This window comes from Hippocampus comes, unplaced genomic scaffold (assembly GCF_001891065.2).
Source record: "Hippocampus comes isolate QL1 unplaced genomic scaffold, H_comes_QL1_v1.1 scaffold66, whole genome shotgun sequence".
Lineage (NCBI taxonomy): Eukaryota > Metazoa > Chordata > Actinopteri > Syngnathiformes > Syngnathidae > Hippocampus > Hippocampus comes.
Window position 1 is genome coordinate 448,087 of NW_017805003.1, and position 20,181 is coordinate 468,267.

Consider the following 20,181-nt stretch of genomic DNA (forward strand, 5'->3'; position numbering starts at 1 on the left):
TCAATAAATCATAACAGGAATGTAATATGCAATATAGGCATACAGTATATTAGTATTATTTCTGAATTAAGGATTAGGTTCAGCAACAAGTGGATTTTTTTTCTGAAATGTCATAGCTAGAAATTAGGACGGATGGTAAAATCTGTATTGTGCATTGTTTTAAAGGTCAAACTTAAAAACAAAAAATGAAAAGGTCTCAAAAACTGTGCTCGGAAAAAAGTCAAAACATTTTTTTTAAATCAGTGTCAAAATGTTTCCAGACACACAAAGCCACCTCTGATTAAAATTTGCTGTTAACCAGGGTCATTTAAGGGAGTAATTGTCTAAAATTGACTTACTACAACTAATGTTAGTTTTTTCTACTCCTTATGCAAGCGATATAAAGTGGCGCTTGAGATAAGAGTTAAATGAATTCTGTGATTGTGCTCGTAACTCAAAACACTCAAATCACCAGTCCGCACTGAAATAAGTGCAAATGCCATTATTCTAGAAATGTATCCTCCTCAAATACAGCAAAATGTGCATGTGAGCCTGCCTTGGCCACCGAGAGGCAGTATACCACAGTCATGAATCCGCAAACAAACAAGAACAGAACGTATTCAACTACTGTAACTGACTTAGTAAGGTGATATAATATTTGGTCATTTTTGTTGTGGATAAAGAATATCAGCAGTTATACTATCGATCTTCGTGTGTTGCTCCACCGTTTGTATTCAAATATCCAACCATTACAATATACAGTATAATATGAATAATATTCATCACAAATGCACATAAATTAATCTCGTCTTTATTTGCTGCTATGTTGTTGAATAAGAAGAATGCTGAGATGATGTGAGTAATCGGGTATACCCCCTCCCTCCAACAGCAAATGGGACAGTTTACTGTAGCATGTATAAAGATGACAGGCAGCCTTCTGGCATGGCGCTCAGGAAGTCAGCAGGCTGTGATGATGTGCGCTGGCAGTGGGTGACCTTTTACTGGAGGACACACACCAACGCACGCGCACACACACGCTCCGCCGCGAGAATGCCATGAATACTACTGCTGCACTCTCCGCGCTGCTGCCACCAGAGGGAGAATACTGACTCGTCTGTACACTTCACTCCTGACCTGCAGTTCGAAACAATATTCTGTCTTTGCGTGTGCATTATTTTAAACAAATCTTCAACCCCGTAGAGATAGCCTATGCTGTCAACTTGCATAGGCTGGGGCTACTGATATCTTTTTTAATTAACTGTTCAAATCAAGATCAACTCCATGGAACAAATCTCGCTGACATTGCAGTGTCGGTCATTACTGTGAACTGACATGTTAGCTTGTGTAAATAGTAAAAGCATTCTAATCAGCAGCAAACGTTTAACAGAACACTGAGCTTTATCTTCTCGTGTTCTAGTTTATTTGTGTTGCTTCTGTCTAGGTTAGGAAGACTGCAGTGCCTTAAAAGCTTCAACGTATGCGCCTACTGACCGAGTAACAATTTGTGTCTGCTCATCAATACGTGTGTAATGTAGTGTATATAACATGGATTCTCTGGTAGCTTTGCTATTATGACTCATTGATGCAGTAATGTGCTTTTCCTGTACAATGGCGTCTTGGTATTTATGTAGTCTATCAGCTGACACCTGTCTAAGGTCAGGACCTGCTGTAAGAGGCACCCCTGGGACCCCAGATGGCATTCATAGTATGTGGTGCCAATCTATCTTGTGGCAAAATAGATTGTATAATGCAGTCTGTTAAATTGTCAAATTTTAGGTAATTTTGATGTCATTCTATAAAACCTGAAGCAGGACCGGTTTTGCCAGGTTTAGAATTCACACTGCACCAGCACGATGCAGTCCCGCAGAATTGCAGTGTCTGCAGTAGAGACTCAATGACCTTGCTTCAAGGTCGTAATGACACCACCGTCAGTTTTTCCTCTCGTGTGCGCGCGCCACGACCATCCTGCACCCGCAGCCCATTTCACGCGTGACCACAACGAGGCGCACCTTTGACGCAACTACAGTGTTCAGGGAGGGGGATTAGTTAGTAACACGCAATAGGCTAAATACAGACAAATGTACATCAACGCATGTTCCTAGGTTGCCTTTTTAAATCAAGATATGACTTTTTTGTTTTATTTATGAAATGGACAATAGTGCCAGTATACCCAAATATTTCGGCTTTTGACAAAGCATTACAGTGTTTGGAAAAATATACAGGTACCTCCATTTATTTTAGTGAAACGGTTGAGATACTTGCAATCGAATCTGTATTAAGGGGAATGAATTTCATGTTGCCTTTTTAGCCACTGCGGTGACGGGGCCAGTGTCACGAGACAGACTGCATAGTTTTCACAAGTGCTCTTTTTGCAGCTCTCCCATGTCGATTGTAACAACAAGAATACAAAAAAAAATCTTACGGTGGCCTACGTATAATGTGAAATAATCAGGAAGTACATTTATACATGTTGTTGCAATGTTGTGTAGGTTAATTAATAACTAGGAGAAATCTGCAGAAATGAGGAAAACACATCTGAAATTACTTCACCGCCATACGCGTATTTTTAGTTGATCTAAATTTTTCTGCAGGAGTTGCTCGCCCTCGTTAAGAAGTCGATGACGCTAGTGGATGACACGTACGTGGAGACGTAGCGGTAAAAGCAGACGCAAATTGCTCAGCGGGAGGAGCCGGGGCACGGGACAAGGTCTGACGTCACTTAGTGTACCAAGTTAGTAAAAACCAAGTAACACCGGAAGTTGATGTTACATACGCTAAAATAAAAAGTTACCCGTTGCAATTGTAATTGTATTAATCGCTAGGTAATACAGATGTGTGTACAGTATAAATATATATTATAGCATCTAATTAGGAATACGTATATTGCCAACCTGACCAAACCAAAACCTTTAGCGTTAAGCATCGTCTGGATTTTATTCTGAATTGGTCGTAACAGGATGCAGTATTGACTTGTTTGAAACTGGACTATGTAAAGACAGCTTCAGCTGTGTGAGTCGAAGGTGAGGATTTTAATACCTGTGTCTTGGTACCAAGCAGGCGAAGAAGACCGTGTCGCTCGGAGCTGTCATCACGAATTCCTCGGCCAAGTCACCGTCAGGTGTGACAAACACGATATTGCTTAACAGTGCCGTCAGATCGCTCAAGCGAACGGTGGACTTGCTCGTCCCGCAGAGCTGCTTGGCCCCAGATATAAAACCCGGTTTCTGTTGTTCCTGGTAAGTATCAGAATAAATAGCGGGAATCGGAATATATATTTGTGGTTATCTGCTAGTTATGCATGTGCTGCCGTTTTTATTCCACGGTAGCTTGATTTGTATGCACGCTGGGCAGAGTGAAGTTGGCGTGGTCACGTTATTGGGGGTAGGGGGCACTAGCCGCTCGGGAATTGATCATTTAGTTGTCTTCCCGTCGATAATTTACTGCAGACACCACATGTGCCTGTGCACAAAAGCACTACTTCTAGACGTCATTAAAGGCCTTAAAGTTTCACAATCAAGCCACAATGTCTTTGAAAGCCCCCATACAATATTTAAACAGGATGTACTGTTACTAGGACAAAATATGCAGCCGTTTGATTGCATCCAGATTACGACTAATAAAAATGCAGCGGGCCATGATTTCCATGCACTGCCCACTTCTACAACAGTCCAGAGTTGAGGGTCCTTAACTTTCGCGTGTTATCATTTTCTGAGTTAATAGACTTCCTGTCTCACCACACTGACCTCTGAATGTAACCAAGCCTGCTAGTCTAGGATTGAGATCACTGATCTGAACGTATAATCTACTTTGACAATTAACCTTTCACCGGTTAGAGATCAGTAGGCAAGGTCACCCCTGGGTGCTGTTCCTGGTGCCTGCACGGTGCACAGCATATGCAAACCTCTAAATCACTTTTAAATGCATTTATTTGATGCGTAATGACCGACAAAGACCACTATGCGCCAAGTCAACTTGCATCAAAACAATGTCTCACCTAAAGGACATTGTACTTGACACACATGGAGTTTAAGTGTGTCGGCTTCAGCGTCAGCATTCTGATTGCGTATGCTGCACATGAGGTATTAAATAACTGACATGAGAGTATTTATGTGATCTTTTGTCACATTTTTACAACCAATTAATGATGCAATCCAATATTAGACAGACCTATGAGCAAACTTCAGCTCCCAACTTAGTATGAGTGAGAGACAAGGTGTTGGCTTTACTGTCTGTCCTTGAAGCATTCCTGTGACTTTGACCTTTGGAGTGTATCACGCAGCATAAGGGGGGCGGTTTGCTGAGTCTTGTTCATAAATCTGAATACATCCTGCGTGTTATATGTTTCAGGGATTATGTCCCATTTTTTTCTATTCACGAGTGCTTTCATTGCCTCTGGTCACAATTGATAATGTTTTTAGTGGCAGGATTCACGACTACACTTACGATTCCTGTCTTATGAAACACAAATCTTTCTGCAGAATCCCAAAAACCTATGTAGCATTCAATACAGACCTTCATTTACTTTGCAGGTGTCCCGACAACAGCTGTCGACAACCTACAGCAGACCCTGGGAATCGCTTACTGTATATAGGCTTCCAGTCCAGCAAACAGGTAATGAACGCTCTATCTACCAGTAGTTGTGGGCATGCCATTCACAGTTTTAAAGTTGATGAATCATTTACGTCACATTTATGTTGTAAAGTGCAATTTAAAGATCGGAACTGGAAGCGGGGGACTGAGTCACAGTTGAGGGGTTCCTACAGTGGCTCCCATTGTTATGGTATATTGTGCTCTTTTGGGTTTGTTTGTTGGCAAATGATTGTGCAAGGTATTTGTGTTAGGTTGCTGTCTGCATTGTTTGCGGTCCAAACACTTGCAGACCCGTATTTCTCAAGTAGTATTAAGACCTATTTGAATGATGTCCCGTGTTGTAACTTGTTATGATATTATTGCATAAGTCTATTATTTCACTGGTGTTGCATACAGACTGTGAAATATAGAAATATAAATCATGTCTATTTCTAAACTAAAAATTGCATTACTCTTCAAAATTGCATATACATGCTCAGGAATTGTGGCAGTTCAAATAAATAACTCCTGGTTTATGCACTACAAGGTATAATAGGAATCCTTATCTCTGCCAAATAAGCACATGCTGGACGGCTCAATAAATGCTTAGTAGCATATGTTTTTTTTTTTTGTCAACAACTAATACACTAAACTATCTGGTACTGAAAATTCTCTCTCTCTCTCTCTCTCTCTCTCTCTCTCTCTCACACACACACATTGATGATTTAAATATATAGATTTATGTTTAGCTTTAAAAAATATATGTCAAGTTCGTCATAAAAACTGCTACACTGTTGGGGAATGGGATTTTTGGGGGAAGAATTTGCAAGCTACCCGTGTGACTCCGACACTGCTGCAAATATATGTTGATTGCTGCCCACTTAGTGTTATGGATTCTTTCAGAGAATCCATGACATCATTCCCTTTCTGTCCATGACATAGCCTTCTTGCAGCGACTTAACCATCCTTAATGTGCTGAGCATTTTATTATTTTGCAGTTCCATTCATTGAGAAATTGTGACACGGTTATTTGGTATGAAATGAGGTAATCAACAGTGATCAAACAAATTAATGTAATTCTTCTGTGAACGCTTCACAATTAGCATTCATTGTGAGTTCCCATTTTCCTGCGCAAAACCACATTCAGTGTTGTCTTCATGTTAGCAAATACAATTTTAATACTGTGCCTTGTAAAATCCAAGTTAGTGAAAGAGATGCAAAACTGGAATGTGTAATTGAACGACGTGATTCATTTGGGAGTTATTTGGATATGTGAACCGTGATATTCATTCGCGCATTTATTCATTCACTCATTCGCAGCATTTAATAACGGCGTCAAACGGCAAATCTGTATTCAGATTGTTCTAATCGTCTCGGAAGTGTTTGTTGACCAAACAGCTGTTTGACTGGGGGACGTAGCACCGCTTAGCTTGGCACATAGCAACATTGGAGCTCGTAGCGGGCAGCGGGGATACTGCTTTTCACTCTAGTGGAACGCACCCCGGGGACTTAAGCGCCACGCCGGTCTTCCCTATGAGGTAAAACGTAGCCTGGTCTGGGTTAGTGACCAAAATAAATCTCGGGCCAAGAGGATGTAGCGTTGTCACTGTGACTTAACCCTTGGGAACTGCTCGCTAGTTAGCAATAGAAGCTAACTTCCCCGTTTAAAGTGCTCGCTAATGTAATCGCCAATGCTAATGTGTTTGTAGATTTCCTAGGTTGTAGTTTCTATGGCAAATCAAAACACCCGTCAAGTGAATGGAACCGTTTTACATTGAGTGAGATGCAGTGAAAGTGCTTTACTTCGACGGCCGCATTTGATTCGAAATGCTTTTCTGTTGGAAGATGTTCGTCTCTGAGCCAAACAGAACGAGGTCGGTGTGTGCAGCGATGCACATGGTAAAGCGCCGACGACAGATTCCACACAAATTCACACTGGTTGTAATTTGGAATAATCCATTTTGGTGGGACACAGCCACTTTTAAATATCTCGGTTTTTTGCAGTGAGACCCACCTCTTAACTACATTCACATGTCTGAGGAGGCAAACTCCAGTCGAAGTTACCAGCTGCGATTGCATGGGATTTAGTGCTGGGTTGATATATGCAAAACATGCAAAGTTAGTTGTGATTGATATTTCGATTTTGTTGGGATTTAGCATCTAGATAAATCCTTGGGATTTTTTATGTGTTGATATGACACACTACCACCACGGCTAAATTTGTCATTTCTATGAATGACTAGTTTTCTTTGGCCCATCACGAACTTGTTTTTAAAATGCCACGTCAAGTAAATGCACTCAGTGTTGACGTCGTAGGCAACGCTGGATGGAATAGTATTATTGTCATGGATTGGATGGATTATCAACACAACTATAAGACATTTCCTGCACAGTGATTTAATTCACTAAAGGCTCGTCTCATCCTCCATACAGACTGCCATTTGTCCAAACGTATCGTGTTTATATTGTTTTGAAAGAGTCAAATAAAATAGTTTTCGGTAGAATATTTCCAATGTCTAAACTTTGGTTCAAACACATCTGGTTCTTATTGCAACATTTTTGTCTTTGTTTGGCACTGTAGTCTATTGAATTTTCAATCAAACACAAATTGGAGCCCACCTGCTTGCCCCCATAGTAGATCCATTAGATTTTATTACCAAAGACAAGTTTGTCCTTTGCCCATGTCTCTGGAATTTAACCACCACTATTAAGACCACTAGATCTTACTCAAGGTGATTAAGCTATACATAATAGTCAGTATGTTTATTGGATGTTAAAAGGGCGACGTGCTGAGAGACTAAAATGACAATCGAGTTCAGTTTTGCATTGTGGCGTTGTCTGTGCTTCACGCATGTCTCCACTCATGGGCACTATAGTCTTATTAAAATGCAATAATCCACTGACCCACATGATGGACAATACTTCCTCTTTTAACTGGCCTAAACGCTTTCATATTTCTTTTGACCATATTTTTAACGGTGAAGTTTTGCTGTGCAGATGTCCTTCTGCGTCTTATCGCATCTACAGTACGGACTTTGTGTGCATGAGCGTGCTTGCTGTCATTTTACTTTTCCACCCAATGGCAGTTATAGACATTGAGAGTAGGGAAAGTGTTATTGCCGCAGCACTCTTACAGCTTCACACATTATAACATTAGTTATGCGTCTGGAAAGTGAAGAGCGAGTCTGCTTTACGAGCAGCGTGACCTTCATCCAGTCACCTTGGCTATTTTAATTTGCGGAGATGCCAGTGACAAAGACTTCACTCTGGCCTGACTTAAAGAAAGTGCAGTTTTAATAGGCGTGGAAGGTTTTGGGTTGGCTGAATCCAATGCGTTGATTTCCTGGCTTTAAAGTAATAGTTGAGAAGATACACAGAAACAAACGAGGCTTTTCTGTGCCACTCTATTTATTTGTTACTTAAGTGGCAACTCTCGATGAGCGCTATGCCAAGTAATTCAGTAGTGATCAGTATAGTTTGAGGGAGATAAGATAATCCTTCATTAGTCCCACAGTGGGGAAATTTCTAACAGCTTAATGTGGCGAGAGTGCTGCTTGGATATTGGCAGGGTCCTGTCGCTCCTCTCGGGAAGCATTTACACTTTGACCGCAGAGGCTGCCGTCTTGATGATAATGAAAATGTCAAGTTAAAGTTAACCTATTGGACCGCAATGCAGTAACGGTGATTTAATTGTATCATATTGTTTGTTTATCTATCATAATTCAATTTTCACTCTGCAATACATTTTTGTTGCACTCCACACACCGAACCAGACCACACGTGCAAGCACAAAAGGAGAGATGTCAGTGTGATGGGCTGCAATAAAGGGTGCTGCACCCTTGAGCTTTAGTTTGTCTCCTGCAGGACTCCTTACTGCTGCGTCAAATACTTTTAAACTGTTATTTACTCTATATATTTTCTTGCCCTCTAGACAACATGTCTTCCAGGGATCGCCGGTCAGATGTCTACATCAAGGCAGAACCGAGCAGTCCAGAGGGAGGTGGTGGAGGTCGGACGAGTCCCGGCGGGGCCTCCTCTGACTCCTCTCAAAGTGGAGGTGGAGAGGCCAGAGGAGACGGTGCTAAACGCTATTCGCCGCCGCTCTACACACCAGCCTTGCGTTGCCACTTCAAAGACGAGAGTGGAGATGGAGCAGATGAGGGATCCACTGGAAATGGAGCCGGGCGGTGCAAGTATGCCCTGAGCACGTTACCCAAGAGGCTGTGTTTGGTGTGTGGGGATGTGGCTTCAGGCTACCACTACGGCGTGGCTTCGTGCGAAGCCTGCAAAGCATTCTTCAAGAGAACCATCCAAGGTATGGCTTGAGCTGTAAAACAGCTTTGCCTCGTTGTTGATTAATTTTTTTTTCATGTTGGCAATGTCAAGTAAAATATAGTGAAGACACAATTTTTATTATTTTTTTTTCTTTATTTTTTTAAAGTTTCGTATGGACAGCAGGCCAGTTCAGTAAATGTGCATTTCATAATGCCCAAGACCAGAATATTTACAGTTTTCATGTTTCATAAATAGAAGATGGTGTTTATTTGATGGTAGCATATGTCACAACATCACTCCCGGATAATGCCATGGGGGTAAACGGATAAGTTCCACAAAACTCAGTTTCCATAATTATATCAGATGAATTGAAGCCCAGAAAATGGAACTCTGAATTTTGATAATTCAACTGTCACTTTGCATTGGATGTTCTTAACTCGGAGATGCAGAGATGAACAATTCTTATGGTTTGCAATTGGCACCTTCTGAAATTTTAAGCCACGAAACAGCCGAAGGTTTAAATGTGGAGCCTTTTCAATACATAATTTGAACAGTCCTCTGATTCCAGCCTAGGCTCTGGCTTGCCATTTGACTCAGTCATCCTGAAGCAACTCCTTTGACATCTTGGATGTGTGGTTAAGGTTGTTGTCCTGCTGAAAGGAAAGATGAACCATCACCCCAGTCTGTAGAAAACTCTGGTGCAGGTTTTCATCCGGGGTGTCTCCGTACATTTCTGCATGACTCTTTCCCTCAATTCCGACAAGTTCCCCAGTTCCAGTTGGTAAAGAACATCCCTGCAGAAGCATGCTACTGCAAACCGTGCTTCACTTTAGGGATGGTTTTGGTCAGGCAAATTTCAGGCGGACGGTGTTGTGGCTTTTACCAACGTGTGGTAGCTTCTTTCTGGTTTCTAACCACCACACAGGCCTGATTGGTGGGTTGCTGCAGAGATGGTTGTCATATTGGAAGGGTCACCTCTTTATACAGATCAGCGCTGGAGCTCTGATAGAGTGAGCATTGGGTTCTTGGTCACCTCCCTGGAGAAAAAAAAAAAAACCTTCTCCCCAAATTGATCTATTTGGACGAGCAGGCCAGCTTTAGGTACATTCCCAGTAGTTCCAAACTGCTTCCATATTTGGGCGAGAGAGGCCACTGCACTCATTAGGAACGTCAAAGCAGCAAGACATTTTTGTCCACCTGTCACCAGATCTGTGACTTGAGACAATCCTGTCTCAGTCTACAGACAGTGCCTTGAATGTGATGCTTGGTGTGTGCTGTCAACACTGGGACCTTATCCAAGCAGGTGTGCGCCTTTCCAAATCAATTCCAATAAACATACATGCTATTATGCATTTTAATCACAAAGTTGTAACAATTGTTCGGCTTGTTTATACGCACGTGATGTATTTTGCATTCTGGTGATTGGCGAGGATCATTTTCATTCATTTGTTATCCCTTTATTAATGATTGATTACTAAAACATCTTCTCATTTTCTGTGCTTGCGTGAAGGTAACATTGAATACAGCTGTCCCGCATCGAATGAGTGTGAGATCACCAAAAGGCGCAGAAAGGCTTGCCAGGCATGCCGCTTCACCAAGTGCCTCAAAGTGGGCATGCTGAAAGAGGGTGAGCGGGACTTCCACCAAACCCGGAGCAGATTATCTGACTTTTCACCACTAGTCTTTTATTTCAAATTTGTGTTTTCTCAGCATAAAGCATTTTTTAAAAAATTGTCCCGGTGCAGGAGTTCGCCTTGATCGGGTCCGAGGTGGACGGCAGAAGTACAAAAGACGCCCTGAAGTGGAGAATGCAACATACCAGAGTGTCCCTCTATCATTGACTAAGGACAACGAAAAGGGTTTGTTGCAACCAAAGCTCCTACAGAAAAATTAGAAAGTGCAACGCTATTTCGCAGAGCATAACAAACTCGGGAACAAAACACAACGGCAAAAACGAATCCGAATTTGTTTTTAAGCAGTGCCACCTACTGTACTGCAGTTGTCCCCCCCCAGGCCCATCATTTTATCTTATGATAGACTCGTATAGATTCATATCATACGAATATTTCACAGTTGTTTAAAATATGATTGCACTGCATACTTACCGCTAGCTTCTCTTGTAATATACCAATCAAGCCAAGTCACTGTTTGATATTCTTAAAAATAATTGTATTGAATTTGTTACTTTAGCACACAATTTGGCTTTGGATTTTCACAAATGTTATCCTGATATATTCTGAGTTTGAATGCCTCCGCTACATTTTAAGGCACATGACTTTCTACCATGAGAATACTTATTTTTCTGTTTGTTTGTTTTTTTGATACAGGTTCTTCAAACATCATCGTGTCCCACCTGTTAGTCGCCGAGCCAGAAAAGTTATTTGCAATGCCTGACCCCCTCCAGCCTGACACGGCCCAGCGCACCCTTACGACCCTTTGCGACCTTGCCGACCGTGAGCTGGTCGTCATCATTGGCTGGGCCAAACACATTCCGGGTAAGTGACGCAGAGAGAAAACCGCTCACAACACCATGGTTTCTGGATAACCTAGCTCTTTCACATCCAAACAATGGCAACGAGAACAATCTCCTTGGCGGAGTTATATGATGGGTACGTTTTCATTCTGTAAATGTGCTGATAGTTCTACCACAATGGCTTTAGCTCTTCTGTATGCCGGAGGGGGTTTTCTTATCAAGTGGATCACCGTATGTGGAGCTCTATAGCTCTGCTGCCAGGATTGACTTGTTGTTCATATTAGAGGCTGCTGCCAGTTGTCCTCCTTAACATTCAGAACCTTCACTCTCACTTTTTGTATTTCCCCCGCCAGGCTTCTTGTCTCTGTCGCTAGCAGACCAGATGTCTGTGCTACAGTCCGTTTGGCTGGAGGTGCTGGTGCTGGGAGTAGCGTACCGCTCGCTTGGCTGTGAAGACGAGGTTGTCTTCGCCGAGGATTTTGTCCTTGACGAGGAAATGTCTCGCGTTGCCGGCCTAACGGAGCTAAATGCGGCAATCAGTCAACTTGCCCGACGTTTCCGTGCCCTAAATGTGGACAGAGAGGAGTTTGTCATGCTAAAAGCCATTGCGCTCACTAACTCAGGTACAGTGATGTCGTCGTGTTGTGCAGATGGACGCTCGCAAACCAATTAAATGAGTTACAATGCAATAGCTAGGCATCGTCAGACTTTTGAGAATTTTCTTGTTCTAAGCCCTCTCATAGCAAATTAACCCTTTCAGGGATACCAGTCACCACAGTGGACAGCTTATCATGTTACCACGGTACAGGGTCAATGAAAGGGTTAATGGAACCCAAAATTACAAAGCACCTCTGTTATATATGCTGCTATTATATATGCTGGCAACAACGAGCAGTAAGCACAATATTAGTATGAATTGGATACTAATATGAAACAGGCACAGGAGACGCTTGGTTAGTTGTATTAACAGTTTCCATGTGAATACAACAACATAAGCATAATTCCCCCACCCGCCCGAAAACAAGTCTTCGAGGCAGCTGAGCTCTGCATGTTTTTATGTATAGGTGGAAGTATTCAAGTTTACAGTCAAGTCAGCAGGCCATTTAGAAAAGCAATCCGGTGTTTAGTAAATAAAGGTTAGGGAAAGTTGAGAGACAAAACACAGTGGCTCATTCCATCCTCCCTGTTGCTCTGTCAGACTCTGTTTACATCGAGGATATGGAGGCTGTGCAGAAGCTGCGGGATCTCCTCCACCAGGCCCTACTGGAGCTGGAGTGTCAGCGGCGTCCGGACGATCCCCAGCGAGCCGGGCGCCTCCTTTTAACGCTGCCACTACTCCGGCAGACCGCCGGTCGGGCTCTGACTACTTTCTACAGCATCAAGACCCGTGGCGGTATACCCATGCACAAACTATTTTTGGAGATGCTGGAAGCCATGATGGACTCACCCTAAGAAGGGAGCAAGCGGCAAACGTAGGATGACGCAGAGAGTCGATATGAGTGGGTGAATTGTTTGTCACAAAAGAGGTTTTAATAGAGAATTATTCATGAGAAAAGGGATTCTTTTTCCGTTGTAGCCGACACGAGAGAAGAAGCGGGGTTTAAAAATAAAGACTGTGCCAGCGCTTAAGTTGTAACTGTCAAAGCTTCGGTGAGCACTGTCAAGTTCCACATTTGTGTGGACAAAAACAGAGAAGCGATACAGCCTGAATGCCAAGTTACTTGCTGTGGCCTCCGTGATGTTTCGTCGTAGCATCATTCTGCAGTTGCATAACCACTGGAGAGAACATGGAAGGCGTCAAGAACTGACTGCAGTCATGTGGCTTTTGAACTTTGGAACGAATGCAACAGTGACTCATGAAAGCCATAACATATCCGGAAAAAGACTTGAGGGTCCACTTTAGTACACAGGGTGCATTAATTTACTATAGCTTAGTGCCGTTGAAGGCAGTTTTATTTTATTTCAAAGACTTTTCTCGCAATATGCTCAAAGCAATATAATAATTGATTCTTGTCTGTCACCTTAAAAATGAAATATGGTGTAAGTTACTTCCTAGTTAGTCATGGGCTGGTAGTTTTCCACTCTCAGGACCCCAAGTACTTTTATTTCAGCCACGGACGGGTTTGGACCTGGTATGTGGTGCACATTTTTGGCCAAATCCCAATTATTTTGATTAATACTGTAATCACAATTATTAATCACAATTATTCATCATGGTAGGGAAAATATCAGTATTTTGACTGCACTGCTTTTCAACAAACGAAACAGCTTTTTGTGCAAAATTAAATATATATATATATATATATATATATATATATATATATATATAATTTTATTTAGCAAGGGATAAGTGAATAAATATTATATTCCATTACTTGCCCGGAATTCGAAAATAATCTAGGCCAAGGATGCTGGTCCCTTTCAATGCTTTAGCTCCTCCTGATGGTCTTCATCTCAAATTTTTGCTGTACGTTCTTCTCTTGCCAAGACTCAGCAGGCTTTTCTCACTTATTTCAGCATCTTAACAATGTCTAAACCATGCGTTCGCTCCCTGCTGGTTGGCTGACTATTGGTTGAAAAATTGCTTGATAATTTTGCAGCAGAGCCCACCTTTTTTTTTTTTTTTTTTTTTTTTGCTGATGATCAGAGTCATTTCATCCCGGCAGGCTAAATTGTGAAATTTGATTAGTTTTGCAGCCCTATAGAGACCTATTAAGAATGTGAGAATTTTTGGAACTACTGGTTGAAATGTTAGCAGTCATTTTAAATGTATAATCTAGGAGAAGTGCACATGAAAAGCATGCCACTAAAATCCGCTACTTGGACGGTAAATAAAATACCTGTATCCATCTTTATTTAAACAGCGCTTTCACAACAGCTGTAGCTGTAACAAAGCGCTGTAACAAATATACAACAGAACATAAAACATGGACTGTAATTCAATCAACAGTAAAGGTACTAAAATGTGTTTGTTAATCCTGTTGGCACATAAAAAAATGGCTTCCATTTGCGACCGATGGGTTCCACTTTTTTGAGTGAAACACTGAGGTTGGACAAGAAATTCATCTGCCTCATTTGCTGTTTTTCCATACTGTTGTTGTCTTGATATGTGTTCTGGACCTCAGCCATGCTGCTCTGAAAACTGGTCTGACTCGTTCCATCCGTGTGCTGTAAGATTTGGTACGTTTTGTGCAGCGAGGAAGTGCATTGCAAAGTACCAGTAATCGGTTGTTTCAATGTGTGGTCTACTTTGTGTTTGTCCGTGTCTTTAACTTGTAAAGCGCCTGTAATGGGCTCAGGGCAACTAGAAATGCAACATATGCAACATTGTGTTTTGAACCCATGTTTTGACTACATCCCTTAATCCCTACCCGATTTTAATTATTATTATTTTTTTTTTTGTATGGTAGACTTCCAAAATAAGTGACTGTCGTCATGAGGTTCACATTCAATGCATCTGCTGTCCAAATCTGATTCTCCTGAAACCCATGTATGTATGTATGTATATTGGCCAAAGTGCCATTAATCCTTCAGCCATGTACAGTTACAGTAATATAACTAGCAACATGCAATTTATAGTGGAAGGTGACGAAGCCAGCAATGTGACAATTTCTTCTTTACAAAATGTACAGTATTTGTGCTGCTTATGGTGTATCGAATATTAACAAAATATTTTTTTTCCCCGTGTTCCTTTATCTGATTTTTAAGGTGTTAATGACAATGAATTGGATTTATACACTAAATAATTTGTGAGATGGAGATTAAGCTGTTCATTTAGGACATTAGAAGTCCTTTTTTTTTTTTTTTAACTGAAACTTTTTTTTCTGAAAGTTGTCTTAACAGGGATCAAAATAAAGTTTCCACCAGAGTAGTGAGGCTTCATAAGTGTAAGAGTATGCCAAAAAGCCAAATAACTGTGGAGACATTTTTTTTTTCACATTTGTGACTTGCTCATTTATATTAACGATTTGGGGGTACATAAACTGTTTTGCAGTTCCACAAACCTGTTTTTAAAGATATTGTCCCGTAAAGTTGATCTCCTTTTTATTGGTTACAGCTTCTAATTTGCTTACTAACCAAATTTGGAGATGCGTGGAAGAAATGTCATTTTACATGAAGATAGAGTGTCTTCATATTATTACTGTATATTTTAGGTCCATGTTAAGATGGTCATAGGAAACCAATGTCAAATGGAATGGGAGTCATTTGCAGTGTTGCAATTGCAATTATAAAGTCATGTGTGGTTTCTGTGTACATTTAATATAAATTAGCAATACAATAAGTTACCAAAACACACTTGTTTCCTTGTATAGCCGCTGTGAATATTTAGCATTGCCAGTTCTGAGAAATAGCCACTAAACATTATTTAGAAGCTCAAATCAATGTTTGTATTTTGACAGACTATTTAAATGATTAAATTCTATTTTTTACTCAATTTACTATTTGTTGACACTGCTTTATTTTGATGTGTGTTGCTGGTTGTGCATTTATGTGTAGGCTTTGTTTTCTTTTGAAATTAGATTAATAGTTTTGATGTCCTTGTCTAAACATGTCCACGTTAAAAATCACTGTGAATAAAAGTGATATATTCCACAGTTTGAGGAAACAGGAAGTGGATTATTTGAGGTGCTTTGTGCTGTGAAATAAATGGACACACTACCCACCTCATTTCATTGGTCTCATTTCTACTACAGTTACTGTACAAGTGATTACAAACTGCCGTTTTAGCATCATACATGCCGGCCATGTTCAGTGCAGATTTACAGTAGTATGTTCCTGGTCAATTTTGACCTGGGCCAAGAATATCCTGATAATTTAACTTTCACATTATGCACCATGGAGCTTTTCAAAATGTATTTAAAGCGTATTTACCAAATGGATGAGTAATCCTTGATCGATTCAAAGGAATTGTATTTTTGTTAGCTACATTGCAAGTATTTGTTTTTGCAGGCGAGCTTCCCAACAAGTTTCCTGTTTTTAAACATAGTGGCAAATCTTAAATTTGAATCACAACAGCCTCAGGATAATAACACCCGTACAAATAAATTACGTTTTAAAATATATTCATGTTTCTGTATTTTGGATCAGGGTCATTAAATGTCTGGGATAACGACAGACATTTAGAGTCACAACACGCTAATCGCATGCTTCGTGTAGCTAAACTTTGAAGACATTTTGCTACAACATAATATCTTTACGTTGAAAGAATAACTTGCTGCGTTCAAATGTTGTCGAATGTTTTGGTACTCATCACACGCATCGGCCTCCAGGTAGCAGATGGCGCAGTTAATTAGGTTTTAGCGTGGGTCTGGCCAAGGCCCGAATAAAGGTAAAGGTGCAGCTATAGTTGCCAGTTCTCGTGTGAAGCCAGGTTGGAGGCGTGTCTGCCCTCTCGACAAAAATCTTCATCTGGACACGCCTCGTCGTCACATAAGCTTTATTAAACGCAAGCTAGCATAAATGCTTTCCCTTGCTACTACTGTCATTAAACGCACCCGCGTAGAATATTGTGTGAGGTTGATCCACTCGTCTTCGTTTGTCAAAATGCCGATTAAGGTAAGATGTAAATGAACAACATAACAGTTGCTACTTGGCAAATGTATCGTCTTGGCCAGTAACGAACTTGTGTGAACACTGTATTTTGGTAGCTCGTCATGCTAATGACAATGATGTCGCCATGACAGCATTTGCTTGCAATGCACTTGTTTACTACCGTTGTTGAGGGTTTACCTGCAGTTTTTCTTCACCAGCCACCTAATATATGACGTAAACGTTGCTCAAACCAGTATATCCGTACTTAACACACATTAGGGGTCTCCTGCACGTCTCAGCTAACGAGCAGAGATCGCATTACACGTTACGCACATTTGTTCAACATTGTATTGTCATGTGTCGTATATTGATCACAAAAAAACAGTTTCACGGTACATTAGTAGTTTTAAGAACGTCGAATCATTTAACTCGAATCACAGATATCAGCGCTTAATAAATTGTCAGTCTATGCTGTGCTTTGTGCATCTATGACAGGCCTGGTCAGAAGAACTTTGAACACTCAAGTAAATATAATGAAAAAAAACTGTACCACTAATTCCTCAATGTCTGTCTTGATATTTCATAAAGCCTTTTCGGCCATTTTTAAACAGAGTTGCTGCTTTTATGTTTGAGTTTTGTCGTCCTCTAGCGACTTTCAATTAGAACTAACACGATTACGAACCGAGTCCACAGCAGCGGTTCTCAAGCTTTATACACAAAAGAACCACCGAATAACAACGCAACGTTGTCATATTTACTCGATGAAGTGACGAAAACCCAAATCATTTCAATACAATTCATTTAAATAAAATGCATCATGTCACAGACGATTATATGCAGATTGCTACAGATTATGTTTTGCTACTCCAATTTGGCTTGCTCCGATCAACCAAATTTACTTATTTGTGCTCCCAGGTGGGCGACTCTCTTCCTGCAGTGCAAGTCCAAGAAGGTGAGCCAGGAAATAAAGTGGCAATGGATCAACTCTTCAAAGGGAAGAAAGGCATCCTCTTTGCTGTACCAGGAGCTTTCACCCCTGGCTGCTCCCAGGCAAGCACAAACAGAATTTGTCATCATGTCCTGGCTGTCATAATCCTTGCCAACAGACTTGACTGTTCTCTGCTTTTTCTTTCAGACTCACCTCCCAGGTTTTGTGCAGCAGGCAGCAGATTTGAGGAGTAAAGGCATACAGGAGGTGGCCTGTGTGTCTGTGAATGACGCTTTTGTCATGGCTGCCTGGGGAAAGGAGCATGGAGCAGATGGCAAGGTCCGCTTCAGAGGAAACATTGTTTTCAGCGCTTAGTCCCATCTCACTGCCCTTTATTTTTCACTGTGATCAGTAGCTGTGGTTATTGATCGAAAATGAATTTATTTATCCCATAGGTTCGAATGCTGGCTGATCCGACTGGAGCATTCACAAAGGTAAACCAATCAGCCTTGTTGTTGAATACAACTTTTTGGGACCACATTTGCAACACGTTTCTCTCTAACTTTGTAGGCTGTGGACTTGTTACTTGACAGTGATCAGATTGCGCAGGTACTTGGAAACAAGAGATCGAAGAGGTAAGGTACACATTGTTTTAGTTTTGCAACAACACTGCATTTGTCAGCTTCTTTTTGTTAGTTAAATTAAATATAATATTGAAACCATCACAAAAAGATGGGATTGTTTTGACACCAGACTGGACCGTAACTTAAAATACTGTATACCCACTTCTTTCAGTTGCTATTTAAGTCCAAATGAGTACGTGGCTCATGTGTGTTGCAGATATGCAATGCTGGTGGAAGATGGAGTTGTGAAGAAGATCAATGTGGAGCCAGACGGCACAGGGCTGACCTGCAGCCTGGCGCCCACTATCATGTCTGAACTTTAAGACTCTTTTCGAACTTGTCTTCCAAACTATAAAAGTTGCACTAACTAGTCCAAATCTGCTACAGTGCTTCTCCCATATCCCAAAGAGTACCACAAATGTTACATGAGTGTTAGCTTAAAAATGGAGACGCACGGTCATTAATGCGCACAAATATGACAGAGAAGATTATGCAAACTTTAATTATGCTTTGTGCTGTTCTTGGTCATGAATAAAAATTCCCGAACAGTGACTTCTACATTGTACTTAAATGTTTTAGTGAATGTTAAATTGGTATGAGTAAATGCATGATCTTAAAATGGAGAGCACACTGTGGAGCGAACTCAGACAGGGTCAGCATTGGAAGAGCAACCCATGGAAAAGTGCTGCAGAGTCTTGCATGGGCACGTCGTGGGTAACCTGTCTGGTGAGGCACTGAGTCATCAGGTAAACCTGAAATAGGTAGGCATACAGGATGGCTGAGTGGAAAAATACTGGTAAAGTGCACTGGTGACTAATGGCGCCAAACTATGACAACTGTAATAAAATACAAGCACTGCTCTCAACAAGAAACAATAGAACATGTTCAACTCCAGTGCAACAGATACCATTACACGACCAAGAGGTGGTACAACATTAATTTCTTCCAGAGACTGGATTGGCAAATAAGAATGTATAATAATAATTATTATGCAGTCCATATTTTAATAGCACTTTCACAACATCTGCATCTGTAACAAAACGCTTTACAGAACATTTAACATGAAATAACACAACATTGACAGTAATACAATCGCAACATATTTTTGCACATCTACCTTTTAGTTTGAAGCGGTTATGGATGAAAGAGGGAGAGATTCAAAGTTTCCTTTCACCAGTGTTCATGGAGACGTCATGATTAAAGCAGGCGTGGCGTCACACACGTCTGCTACAAGCTAAGTTTGAAAGTAAACAAAAGCTGTAGCGTCCATCGACAACAATTAAGTTTGGTTCAATTCTCAGGTGCTATTTAGATCCGCTTCAATTGCAAGCACCGCCACTCAGTTTCAAACACATCCGCGCTTAAGCGGACGCTCCTCTCTCTCCTCATCCTCTGCTTCACCAGCCATCCCTCCAGCCGCACCAACAGCATCAACATTTCCGCTGAACAAAACGGGGCAGTGAAAAACGCACAAAAAACGCGGCGACGACAGTATATTAGGGCCGACCCTGCGCCCCCCTAAATTCAGTGATTGTCCACACGTTACCGACAAAGGCGCAACCATCAAGCACAGATTTTTCTCCCTCGACGAATGACACGGCCAAAACCTGAATTATTATAATCATTTGTCCATTCTCTAATGTCCTTATCCTCACGAGGTTCGCGTCGTCATCATCACATTATTATCAGTTAGCAATTGTATTTGCTTTTCTTCATTTTTAGTATTGTTTTTTTCATTAATTTATTTCAGCACATTTTCTGTTGCCACTCCAGTCCAGTTAGCGGCGGTAATGAACAATTAA

At 41.1% G+C, this 20,181-nt stretch overlaps 2 protein-coding genes across 3 annotated transcripts; both read left to right on the forward strand.

Annotated features, from left to right (window-relative positions):
• The first annotated feature begins 2,950 nt into the window (after positions 1-2,950).
• Positions 2,951-13,596, forward strand: esrra (estrogen-related receptor alpha). Of its 2 annotated transcripts, XM_019858937.1 has the most exons (8): positions 2,951-3,215; positions 4,509-4,590; positions 8,480-8,863; positions 10,334-10,450; positions 10,569-10,682; positions 11,151-11,318; positions 11,650-11,919; positions 12,495-13,596. In XM_019858937.1, the coding sequence occupies exons 3-8, from the start codon at positions 8,485-8,487 to the stop codon at positions 12,746-12,748; spliced, it is 1,302 nt and encodes a 433-aa protein (XP_019714496.1). In that variant the 5' UTR covers positions 2,951-3,215; positions 4,509-4,590; positions 8,480-8,484; the 3' UTR covers positions 12,749-13,596. The 2 variants fall into 2 exon arrangements, with proteins under 2 accessions (XP_019714496.1, XP_019714500.1); XM_019858941.1 differs by lacking the exons at positions 2,951-3,215; positions 4,509-4,590 and adding an exon at positions 5,893-6,086.
• Positions 13,597-16,571: 2,975 nt separating this feature from the next.
• prdx5 (peroxiredoxin 5) lies at positions 16,572-18,931 on the forward strand. The gene is made up of 6 exons (XM_019859007.1): positions 16,572-16,852; positions 17,744-17,878; positions 17,964-18,095; positions 18,212-18,250; positions 18,327-18,391; positions 18,597-18,931. The coding sequence occupies exons 1-6, from the start codon at positions 16,757-16,759 to the stop codon at positions 18,700-18,702; spliced, it is 573 nt and encodes a 190-aa protein (XP_019714566.1). The 5' UTR covers positions 16,572-16,756; the 3' UTR covers positions 18,703-18,931.
• The last annotated feature ends 1,250 nt before the right edge of the window (positions 18,932-20,181 follow it).

Coding starts and splice junctions, on each gene's coding strand:
- esrra (XM_019858937.1), top strand. CDS start 8,485: ATGTCTTCCAGGGATCGCCGGTCAGATGTCTACATCAAGGCAGAACCG. Junction 10,451..10,568: donor AGTGGGCATGCTGAAAGAGG/GTGAGCGGGACT, acceptor GTCCCGGTGCAG/GAGTTCGCCTTGATCGGGTC. Junction 11,920..12,494: donor CATTGCGCTCACTAACTCAG/GTACAGTGATGT, acceptor TTGCTCTGTCAG/ACTCTGTTTACATCGAGGAT.
- prdx5 (XM_019859007.1), top strand. CDS start 16,757: ATGCTTTCCCTTGCTACTACTGTCATTAAACGCACCCGCGTAGAATAT. Junction 17,879..17,963: donor TCACCCCTGGCTGCTCCCAG/GCAAGCACAAAC, acceptor TTTTTCTTTCAG/ACTCACCTCCCAGGTTTTGT. Junction 18,096..18,211: donor AGCATGGAGCAGATGGCAAG/GTCCGCTTCAGA, acceptor TTTATCCCATAG/GTTCGAATGCTGGCTGATCC.